Below are 12,042 nucleotides of genomic sequence, written 5' to 3'. Positions count from 1 at the left end.
ATCCTTACAACCATGTCTGAGCCTGCAAGTGGGATGTGGCTGATGTCTGCGGGTGGAGGAGGAATTGGAGAAAGACTTTGGGGGACCCTGGAAAGAAGGCAGCCTTCTCTTGGACTAGTCATATATGGCAGTGACATTTGCATGCTGTGGGCATGGCTGTGCCTGGGAGATGGGGAATGGCTGCTGCTGGGGGGGCTGTGCTCAGGCATGGCCCATGAGCTGACCTTGCTCTGCTCCTCTCTTGCACTCCCCATGCTTGGATGGTCCTCAGGAATCATCCATGAGCCTGGAGGAAGCACCAGCCTCCTAGAGTGTTGGCCCATTACTGGAGGACAAGAGTGAAAGGTCTGAGAGACACATGGGAGTGCAGGAAGGGACGGGTCTATGCATAGTAGTAAACGTGTTAAAGAAGAAGACCTAAAGACCATTGGTTGATCATGCTAATGTGGAATAGATTGATTTTTCTTTTTTATTTTAGGGCAGCAGAAGAAGGAACGTGTGCTTTCAGTGCTGGGGCATGGATCCAAAGAGCGGATTCAAGCAAGTTTGGGACCAGGACAGCTCAGGTGATTGGTGACCATTGCAGGTCTATGAAAGAAGCTGCATGGGTTTGGGGAACCTCATAGGCATTGCCAAATCCTCAGAAAACCAGAGCCTTGTGGTAAAAGTAACAGCACTTGGCACCAAACCCATACCCAAAACACACATACCCTCCCAGTGACCACAGGCAGAGCCTTGAGAAACATTTGACTGAAAGGGTCTCCTTTGCCAGGCCCTGGGGGTCAGGGCTTGGCCATTCTGATGCTAAACAACCATGAAGGGCTGACAGGGCACCAGAGCCACCTCCACATCGCCTTTACCACCTCTGACCATTGTCTCCAGGCTTTTCCTTCAGCAGCCTCCAGGGACAGGGACTGCTTGTGTCAGCGATGGCCCCTCGTGGGTCCCAAACACCCTCAGAAACTTGGAGTTTGTTTCTGCCTTTCACTTCATTAGGAGTTTGTTCATTCTTTCAGTAGCTGCAGCTCAGGATCATGGCAGCAGAGGGCTCATTAACAGCCAAAACGCTCTTACAAGCCGAGGCTCTCTGCAGCACTTGCCTAAAGGCGTCAAGTCTGGTGTGGATGATTAGAGACATTTCAGAACTGTAGCCAAACAGTGAGCATTTCCATAATAAATAGTAATAAAGACAAATTTCTTATATTTCCGTCCCCCTCCCAATGCCCTCATTTCCAGAAGAGCTGGTATCAACAATCTCCAATTTGGATCTAATGAATCTCCTGATAAAGACTGAATGTGTCAGAAAAGTGGGTGCCTGATGCACCACTTGAGCGAGGAGACAGGACAGGACACCTCAAGGGGAGTCACACAACTCTGGACCAAGAGGTGGGAGTTCCTGGGAATCTCAGGTGCCACAGCACAGCAATACTTGTGTTCAGGGAGCCGGTCAAGTGACCCATCTCCTTTTCTCTAATGGTGCCTGAATTTGCTCAGGTAACTCCTGACTTGAGCCCCATCCACTCCTGGCTGTTCTCCAGACTCCTGCCTTCAGGAACAAAGTCCCAGGAGACCTTGCTGGTGAAGATGGAGGCAAAGAAGCCATGAAGTACATCGGTCCTGTCTGATTCGACTCTTACGAAGTTCAGCAGCAGGCCCACGTTCACCCTGTCTATTCTTTTACTATAAGGAAGCAGTGTCAGCTCATTCTTGCTGCCCTCAGCCTCCCCTGCAGGTATCAAGTCCAGGGCAGCTTTGGCATCATCCCCACATCCATGGACAAGGATTCTAAATTCCTCCTTTACAGCTTGACCTGCTTCCACCTCCCATGTGCTGCCTTTTTGCCCTGGAGCTCTGTCAGTTCAGACAAGCAGCCTCATGACATAAAGTCTTCTTTTCATAGGTACTTGCAGAGATCATTCTTGTGCTTGGAGCAGGCTGTCCTGTAAGGCTTCTCGGATTTCCTGAGCTCCTTCACCCTTCAGACCTACTTCCATGTCACCACCTTTATTGGCCGCCGTCTCCCAGTATGTCCGTGTCTTCTCCTCTGGAGCCCACCAGCCTGTGCTCTGCTGCTGGCCTTCCTCCCTCCCCTCTGGTGCCTGGAATGCCACTGTTGCCTGGTCACCACAGCCAAGGTGGACACTGATGTTCACATCCCTCACCAGCTCTTCTTTGTCTCCCAGTTCCAGATCCATGTGAGCATCACCCTTGTTGTCCCACCAGGCAGTCACGTTAAGAAGTTGGCCCAAGATCCTCTGGACTGTTGGCACCTGCTGCTTTGCCTGGCCAGTGCAATTAATGGCCAGGGCAATTACAGTTCCCCATAGGAATCTACTCATTGACTTGTGACTTCCTCAGGTTACTAACAGAAGAACTTTTCCATTTCTTCTCCATGATCAAGTAGTTTGTAACATCCAAGACATTATCACCCTGTGTTGGGTTTACATGGCAAAGTCTTGGAACTGGGGGTGAGTGTGGGCGTGCTACAGTTGTCACCTCTCTGGGAAGACAACAGGAGTTTGATGTCAGACAGAGCCGATATGAGCTGGCTCCAGGATGGACCCACTCCTTGCCAAATCTGAGCCACTCAGGGATGTTGGCAGCGCCTCTGTGATATTGTATTTGAGAAAGGGTAAAAAACGCTGCACAACAGCAGGTGGGAGACAGGAGGGAGGAAATGTGAGAGAAAAACACACTGCAAACACCAAGGTCATATCCCATAGGACCCAAGCAGGTCCATCAGCAGGCCAAAGCCTGCTCTCCTGAAATCCTGCTCTTTGCCTTGTTATCATCTTCCAGGAGCCTCAACTCCACTTTCCCAGCCCTGACTGTTCCACCCCTGACCAACCCTTTCTGGTTTGTAAGCGTGAAGTCCCACAGGGCACCTCACCTCACTGACTCCTCAGCCACCCGTGTCAGGAAGATGTTGTCCATGAGCTCCAAAACCCTCCTGCATGGCTGGTACCTTGCAGATATTGGGATATCTTAGGTTTGCCATGAGGACACAGCCTTGAAAACATGAGGCTTCTTCCCTTTGTCTGAAGGAGGCCTCATCTAATTCCTCTTCCTCATCAGTGAGTCAGTAGCTGATGTCCACCCACCACAACATTGCCCATGTTGTTCTGCCCTCTCACGCTGAGTCCTCAACTTTCAGCTGATATTCTCTGTCCCCAGGCAGAGCTCCACGCATTCCTGATGTTCTCCCACATGAAGGGAAACTTCCCCTCTAAGTCCAGACCTCTGGCATTACGAGCACTAGCCCCGCAAGACCGCAAAGTTTCTCCTGCAGGTGATATTCGTAGTGTCCTGTAACTCCTCATGATGTTATCTTGGGATAGACACCCTCATCAGGATAAACCGTCTGCATGTAAACACTAACAGCTGGAGCTGCTTCTCCCCTTGGCTGTGGCTGTTGTCTCCAGCTCTGACGCCTGTGAGGAGACACCTTGTCCTTACAGCACAGGGGCCTCATGGCCTCCTTGTCCCCAGCCAGGAACCTGGGAGGTGTGGGACCATAGTCCTGCCCTTGGCCTTGCACAGCCCCACATCACACTGTCCCAGGAAGGGCCCTGGGCAACGTGGGAGGGACAGGATCTGCCTTCCCAGGGCTGGGGGTCAGGGCTTGACCCTTTGGTTAATGAAACACATCCAGGTTTACTCAGCATCAGAGAGACCTTCACCTTGCTTGTCCTGACCTGTCATCTCTGCCTCCAGTTTTCTTCTCTAACCAGACCCTGGGATCGGATCATCAGTAGCTTTCCTCAGGGAAACCCAGTAACATTACAAGAAACTTTGGAGTTTGAATCTGACTTGGGCTTCTTGAGAGGTTTCTTCAGCTTCCTCCAGGTTCTGAGGTTCATGGACTCAGCACCAAACCCACCAGAGGGGTCATTAAAGCGCCTTGGGCTGCTCCTGTGCTGCTGAGCTGGGCTGGACTCCTGGGACAGAGGGAGCTCATGGCAAGCGGCAGCGCTGCAGAGAGACAGCTCTGCCCAGGAGCAGCTCCTCTGCAAAGCGCAGCAGGGCTGAGGGCTCTGCCTGGGGATCTCAGGGAGACGAGCGAGGCAGAGAGAGATGAAAGGTGGTCAGGATGGGGAGGATGACTGAGAGCTCACTGGAGGAGAAATCTTTGCAGCCCTTGCCATGGTAAGTCTCTGGGTGCAGGGCAATGCAGCTGCAGCTCCTGGAGGCATCTCCTCAAGTTAGCACAGGCACAGCTTGAGGGATCAGTAAGGAGGGGGCTGTTGTCAGGCAATTTTGAACAGCTGTGAAGATGGGTGAGCACCCATGGGTGCCCAGGGCTGTCCTGCAGAGCAGGGTCCCTGCACCCCAGGGCTGTGCCGGGGCAGGGACTCTGCCGCCTGCCAGGTCAGCGCTCAGCCTGCCCGGGGAGATCCCCACGGTGCTGTGGGGAGAAGCTGTGGGGGGAAGGAGCAACATCTGGTAGGGCAGGGTCGTGCAATAGAATGGGGCCTGCATGGGTCAGTGCTGTTCACAGCTTCAGTTCACTAAAGGCCATTCTCAGGAGGCTTTTAAAGAAGCACAGTAAGACAGGGGCTTTGTGAAAGGGAAGTATCTTATTCTAACAGTCTCATACTCTGCGTTGTCTATGTGGCCAATGGGACACAGAAATTAATGTCTCAGTTCAGGAGGAGGCACTGAAATTCCAGATCCATTTCTCTTAGAGGTGAATAAACCTGCGAGTATCAGAAATCAACACACCCTGGCTTCCAGACAGGACCAGGATCACTTTTCCATGCTCATTATTGTTGGTCTGATGTTCTGATCAGAGCCGGCCCACACAGAGCTGCCCCTGGGCAGTGCCAGCTGCTGGGAGGGGTCTGCAGGGCAGAGCTGAGCACACAGCAGCTGGGATGGGGTCTGTGACACTGACAGGAGGAGACCTGGGCACAGAGACACAGCTGCAGGCAGGGACAGCTCCAGGCAGCAGAGCAGGGGCTGGTCAGGAGCTCTTCTGCTCCTGCTCTGCAGGTGGCTGCTGGGGGTTGTCTGCTGGGCAATGATCGGACTGTCCCTTTAGCACATCCCATCTCCAGGAGCCCTGACTCTGCTCTGCCTGTCCTGCTGGGCTCACCAGCTGCCCCCAGAAAGGCCCAGCTCTGCTGTAGGATGCCAGGAGTGCTGAGCCTTTATTTGGGGTCTGCACTCTCCTGCCAGAGTCCTTTGCTTGTCTGGGAGAGGGGGCGTGTCCTGCTCTCTCCATCACATCTGCACCTCTGGGCTGGGGCAGAGAAGAGTTTGCAGATCTGCCCTTTCAAACAGGGCTCCCTGCTCCAGTACGAGTCCAGTTTTGGGTTTTCTTTTCAAAAGAGGATTGTTTATGAAGTTGTTTTTAAGGCAGCACAGGTGAAAGCACAGGGCAAATGGGTAAAAGCTGCTCTCCTGACTCTGCACTGAGCCACAGAGAGATGAGCCCTTTTGCCTGTCCCGTCTCAAGACTCTTCACATTTTCAGTCATATATATGAGAAACTCAAGCCCTACAAAAATCTAGTCATGAGATGTGATGGTGGAAAATTAAAAACATGGACAAAATCATAATAATGACACACTAAGCCTCCGCTCTGCAGCCCATGCTCTTAAGTGTCATGAGAGCAGATATTGAAGTTTTTCATGAACAGTGCATAACATATGACATTGCTTGTGAACATCAGAGCTCTCAAACCAGCTCCCATGTCCCCACTGCAGCCGAGCAAAGCTGGCTGCTGGGCCCCAGACGGGCAGAGGTCCTGCTCCTCACAGCACACTCAGCCAGCACATAGCAGAGAAACGAAATGCATTTTAAGTGGGGCTGGGTGTGAATGAAAAATGGAGTGGCTTTGCTCAGAGGAGTATGTCCTGATTTTAAGATGTCATTTCCTTTTTGGAAGAGAGTCCCCACGGCAAGAAACAACGAATGTCCAACAGCAGCTCCATCACCCAGTTCCTCCTCCTGGCGTTCACAGACACACGGGAGCTGCAGCTCTTGCACTTCTGGCTCTTCCTGGGCATCTACCTGGCTGCCCTCCTGGGCAACGGCCTCATCATCACCACCATAGCCTGTGACCAGCACCTCCACACCCCCATGTACTTCTTCCTCCTCAACCTCGCCCTTCTTGACTTGGGCTCCATCTCCATGACTGTGCCCAAATCCATGGCCAACTCTCTGTGGGATACCAGGGCCATTTCTTATATGGGATGCACTGCCCAGCTCTTTCTGTTTGTCTTTTTCATTGCAGCAGAGTTTTATCTTCTCACCATCATGTCCTACGACCGCTACGTTGCCATCTGCAAACCCCTGCACTACGGGACCCTCCTGGGCAGCAGAGCTTGTGTCCACATGGCAGCAGCTGCCTGGGCCTCTGGGTTTCTCGTTGCTCTGCTGCACACGGCCAATACATTTTCACTGCCGCTGTGCAAGGGCAATGCCCTGGACCAGTTCTTCTGTGAAATCCCCCAGATCCTCAAGCTCTCCTGCTCAGATGCCTACCTCAGGGAAGTTTGGCTTCTTGTAGGTACTGTCTGTTTAACTTTTGGCTGCTTTGTGTTCATTGTGCTGTCCTATGTGCAGATCTTGAGGGCCGTGCTGAGGATCCCCTCTGAGCAGGGACGGCACAAAGCCTTTGCCACGTGCCTCCCTCACCTGGCCGTGGTCTCCCTGTTTGTCAGCACTGCCATGTTTTCCTACCTGAAGCCCCCCTCCATCTCCTCCCCATCCCTGGACCTGGTGGTGTCTGTTCTGTACTCAGTGGTGCCTCCAGGAGTGAACCCCCTCATCTACAGCATGAGGAACCAGGAGCTCAAGGATGCCCTGTGGAAACTGATGACTGGATTTCTTCCGAAGCTATAAACTGTCTCTGTCTTCTTCTACATACAAGTTATAGTCTAACTCATTGCAGGTTCATCCTGTGTGCAGTATTTTTGTCTCTAGTTGTGTTTTTCTCTTATGATAATACTGTAATTCCATTTTTAGTTCACTGCCTGCTTTTCTTTTCTCACTGAGTGTCTGTGTCCATGAGGAATCATGCTCCCTGTGTTTAAGCAAAATAAAAGGCTCTCCGGCAAACTGTTTTCTGCTGACATCTGAACTCCAAGACCTTTTTCAAGCTGCAGGGACACTTCCTGTGTGCATGGGTGGAAGGGGAAAGAGCTCTCGCTTGGCAGCACTGCCAGGGAGCACCAGCGCTTGGCCTTCCAGAGCTGTTCTCGTTCCACTCCCACACTCTCCTTCTCATCCCTTGTGTTGGTGCAAGGCCTGAGTGCTCTGGCAGCCTGGTCACCGTCCTGCTGTGTGTCAGTCCTGTGAGCGCAGGCAGGGACAGGCCATGGGCACTGCTGTGACAGACCTGGCCTCCGTAACACTACTTCTATAAAGGAAAGTGATGTTCATAGGGCAGTGCCTGAGGGCTTAGGTCTTCTTCAGGTTCGTCTTCAGGACATGCACAAGAAAGCAGCCTGCAGGTGGAAACAGCAGTGTAGAGATAAACAGTGTGTGTGTGCAGGGCTGGGCACTCAGCAGTGTCCTCTCACAGCCAGGCCTCCTGCCAGAGACCTGCAGGACCAGCAGAGCAGGGGCTGGGCTGTGCCCCTGTGCACTGGACACCCCATGGAATCTGCCCCAGGGCATCGTCGTGGACTGGCCTCTCACAACCACCATTTCCAGCCTCTCACCACAGCTCAGAGTTCTTTGTCCCTCCATGGAATTACACTGAATGAGTATTTCAGCTGTTCATGTTTGCATTGTACAGATGAGATGTGAGCATGCACATCATGTACGAGAGGTGACATGAACCCGAGTCAGCACAAACACCATCAGCTATTCCTTGGGGTTCCGTGAAGGCCTGTGAGACAGACAGTTTATTGAGGTCACATCATGTTAGGACTAACATCCCATAGGAAAGCACCAGAATGCAGCACTGTGATGTGCTTCCTTGTACCAATGTGCGTTCCTAATGATGAGGGACATCAAAGATGAACACAGAACATGGAGACACACCATGGGGCTGAGGTGCCTCCCATCCTTTGGGAACAGGAACAGGAGCACAGAGAGACACTGTGACTCCTGCTTCTGCGTGTGAAAGGAAAAGTGTCCAACCCTGAATATCAAAATGTGTCTTATGAGTCCACGAGGCCAGCTCAGATGTGGACACCTGACAGAACCTGACATTTCTGTGTGTGACTCCAGGGACAAACCCCAGTGGCCTGGTGAGATTCATCTCAGCTCCCTTGGACAGGCTCATCTCAAGTGTCCCTATTTGCTACATCACCTTTGCCATCTCCATCACATGCTGTTCTACACAGTCCTACACCTGCCCCTCTTTCCCTGTGGGAACTTCTGGATTGTGGTCTCAAAAGTGACAGAGTAACCAGAGAGGTTCAGAGGTCCCTCAGAAAGGCAGACGTCAAACCCATCTTCAAGAATGGCAAGAAGGAGAACTGGGAGAATTACAGGCTGCTCAGCCTACGTCTGTCCCTGGGAGGGGGACGGGTCACATTCTCCTGCACCATCAGTTGTAGGACAAGGAAGGGATTGCTGAACCCAAAGTGGCAGGGGAAAGAAAGGCCTGTTGTGTACATGGAGCTTTGCAAGGCTCCAGACATGGTCTCCTGTGGTGGCCTTAGAGAAGATTGGTGAGATCTGGGATGAAGATGTGGATGTTATGATGGGTGGGAAGGTGGCTGGATGACCAAGCCCAAATATCATCAGTGGTACAAAGTCCTGTATTTAGCCAGTTTCTAGCGGCATCCCTCAGTGATGAGTACTTGGGCCAACTCTGTTGAACGTCTTTATTCTCCCCGTGCATCATGTCATGGAGCACATTTTCAGCTCCTTTGTGGATGATGCAAAGCTGGGCCTAGAACAACCTCACCTGGTTGGCCCTGCCTTGAGCCGGAGAGTCAGACAAGATGATGTTCAGGGCTCTCTTCAAACCTGAGTTATTCTATGATTCAACGAACCTTTACCTTGGAGAGGTGTTTGAAGACAGAATAAGTAGTCCTTACCAGTTAAAAGAATGAATCCTGCCTGCAATTGCTAACCTAAGCTATCTAAATTCTCTCAGTTTTGGTCAGTCTGCTCCTCTAACAAAGATAAAAGTGACTTTTAAAACACCTAATCAGAACCTGCAAAGAACACTGTCCTTGCAGTGCAGACACTCTGGAGCCTGCACTATTAGTTGAGTCTTGTTTTAACATCTATCACAAGACTGCTACATCAAGTGTCCTTTAGCTGAACTTTTCTCATTATACACTCATTATAATAGTAAAATATACATCGCTAGGATGGGAGACCCAGGCTCAGCCCGGGTCCCTTCCTCAATAAGTCTACGTAGTGGTAAAACGACTCTGTAACCAATATGCCATTGTGTAATCACTTGGCTCTTTAGGACTGCATGAGGGTCTGAATGTAGAGATAAGATTTTGTATGTAATGGCTATTCCATCTCTGTCCGATGTGCTGGTTTCATTCCAGCATCCAGACTTGCACAACTCTGTAATAAACAATATCTCATCTCTGGGTGTGGGATTGGCTTTGCACTTTGGGTAGCAAATTCGCAATTAGCAACCAGGAAGAAGGAAAAAAAAAAAATAAAAGAGGCAGGAAAGGACATAGAAACGGTGTCAACATTTCACAGTCCTGTAAAGAATGCTTCTCCACTCAGATCTTTAGTAGGAAATAGATTTGATCAATTTGATAACACAAGCATACTTTTATCTAGTCAGGTTGTGGCCCATAAGGAGGGTGATGGATGGGTATGGGATTATGAGATCACTTGTGTCTAGGAAACTCATAACTGAGTTCAGAGACTTTGGCTGTGAAGGGGAGAGTGAGGTCAGTTCTGTCTCTGGAGGTGACAGCCCAGTAGTAGGAACAGAGCTGGGAAGGTATCTCTGCCTACGTACCCACAGGCCCTACCCAGGAAGAGGCCTTGGAGACATGTTGTCATGTCCATTCTGCCTGAGAACATGACGGGTCAGCAGCAGGAACATGGTCGTGTCTATCAGAGAAGCTGAAAGGTCAGCAGCACTCATGGGATTTAGAAGATCATGGTGAGGTGACTTCTCTCTGGCCAAGTAAAAGACAATTAGAAGCCTAATGGGTTGGGTTCCCTGCATGAAGAGCAGTTTCTGAGATGGTCGAGCTTTCCTTGATAGAGCAAAAAAGCAGGAGAGAGAAAAAAATAATCATAAAATGCAACTTGAAAGGTGAGGACAGGATACCAGGAGGAAGAAATGTCACTGGAAGGGCAGGGCTGTGGTGCAAGAGGCCACCCAGAGGGAGCTGGATCAGCCCATGGTTTGTGTTCCAAAGAACAGCCAGTGAGGGTGCAGACACATCAGTGAAGGGACAGAAATGCTGGGGTGAGAGCAGGTGGGGAAGCAGATGGGTGTGTGCAGCCTGCAGGGAAAGAGGGGCAGGTGTAGGACCGTGCAGAACAGCCTGTGATGGAGATGGCAAAGGGCGCTGGTGAGGCTGGAAGGGACCAACAGGACCCAGTCTCTGTCCCCTTGGCCATGACAGTTGTCTCTGCCACTGAGGCCCAGGAGAAGACACGTTGTCCTCACGGCACCGGGGCCTCGTTGCCTCCTTGCAGCCCCATGGGGAAGCTGGAAGGTGTTGTACCAGTGTTGTCCTTCCCTCGGCCTTGCACACCCACATCCCACGGTCCCAGGAAGAGCCCTGAGCCGTGTGTGAGGGACAGGATCCCCCTTCCCATTGCCTGGAGGTCATGGCTTCTCCTTTCTGCTGCAGAAAGGAAGCCAAGCAAACTCCCCCTGAGAGTTACATCACTTTTCTTTACATCAGATTCTCCACTGAAGTTTGCACCTGGTTGTTACAACTTTTCTGCAGTTGCCATACATGACGCCCATCTACAGGAAGGGCCGGAAGGAGGATCTGGGGACCTACAGATCTGTCATTCTGACCTCCGTGCTGGGGAATGTCGTGGAGCAGATGATCTTGGCTAACATCACACAGCACTTACAAGAGAACCATGTGATCAGGCCCAGTCAAAATGGGTTCGTGAAAGGCAGGTCCTGTTTGACCTACCTGATTTCCTACTACAACAAGGTGACCCAACTAGTAGAGGAGGGAAAGACTGTGGATGTTGTGCACTTAGACTTCAGCAAAGCCTTTGACACCGTATCCCACAGCATCTCCTGGAGAAGCTGCAGCTCATGGCCTGGATGGTGTATCTGCGATGGATAAAGAACTGGCTGGAGGGCCGGGCCCAAAGAGTTGTGGTGAATGGAGCCAAACCCAGTTGTCTAGTCATAAGTGGTGTCCCCGGGGCTCAGTATTGGGGCCAGTTCTGTTTAATGTCTTTATCAATTATCTGGATGAGGGGATTGAGTGCACCCTTAGTAAGTTTGCAGATGACACCAAGGAAGGCCACACAGAGGGATCTGGACTGGCTGGATCATTGGGCTGAGGCCAGTTGTCTGAGGTTCAACCAGACCAAGTGCCAGGTCCTGTACTTGGGTCACAACAACCCCAGGCAGCGCTACAGGCTCTGGGAAGAGTGGCTTGAAAACTGCGTGGCAGAGTGATATGGGGGTGTTGACTGACAGCAACTGAACATGAGCCAGCATGTGCCCAGGTGGCTAAAAAGGCCACCAACAGCATCATGGCTTGTATCAGGAATAGTGTGGCCAGCAGGACTAGAGAAGTGATTGTGCCACTGTACTTGGAACCGGTGAGGCAGCACCTTGAATCCTGTGTTCTGTTTTGGGCCTCTCGTCATAAGAAGGATATTGAAATACCAGACAGAGTGCAGAGGAGGCAACGAATCTGGTGAGGGGCTGGAGCACAAGTGTGATGGGAGTGGCTGAAGGAGCTGGGGCTGTTCAGCCTGGAGAACAGGAGGCTGAGGGGAGACCTCGCTGTCTGCAACTGCCCGAAAGGAGGTTGGAGCATGGAGGGTGTTGGTCTCTTCTCCCAAGTAACAAGTGATAGGACAAGAGAAAATGACGCCAAGTTGTGCCAGAGAAGGTTCAGATTGGATATTAGGAAAAAATTCTTCCTGGAAAGGGTTGTTGGGCATT

At 51.4% G+C, this 12,042-nt stretch overlaps 1 protein-coding gene across 1 annotated transcript; it reads left to right on the top strand.

Moving 5' to 3' along the window:
• Positions 1–6,290: 6,290 nt before the first annotated feature.
• On the top strand, positions 6,291–6,758 carry LOC135999359 (olfactory receptor 14J1-like; the record flags this gene model as incomplete). The annotated part of the gene is made up of 1 exon (XM_065652916.1): positions 6,291–6,758. A coding segment is annotated over one exon (468 nt), but the record flags the coding sequence as incomplete, so codon positions are not given.
• Positions 6,759–12,042: the final 5,284 nt, after the last annotated feature.

Source organism: Caloenas nicobarica, chromosome 28, assembly GCF_036013445.1.
Source record: "Caloenas nicobarica isolate bCalNic1 chromosome 28, bCalNic1.hap1, whole genome shotgun sequence".
In the NCBI taxonomy this organism is placed as follows: Eukaryota; Metazoa; Chordata; class Aves; order Columbiformes; family Columbidae; genus Caloenas; species Caloenas nicobarica.
This window is presented reverse-complemented; position numbering and strand designations above follow the sequence as displayed.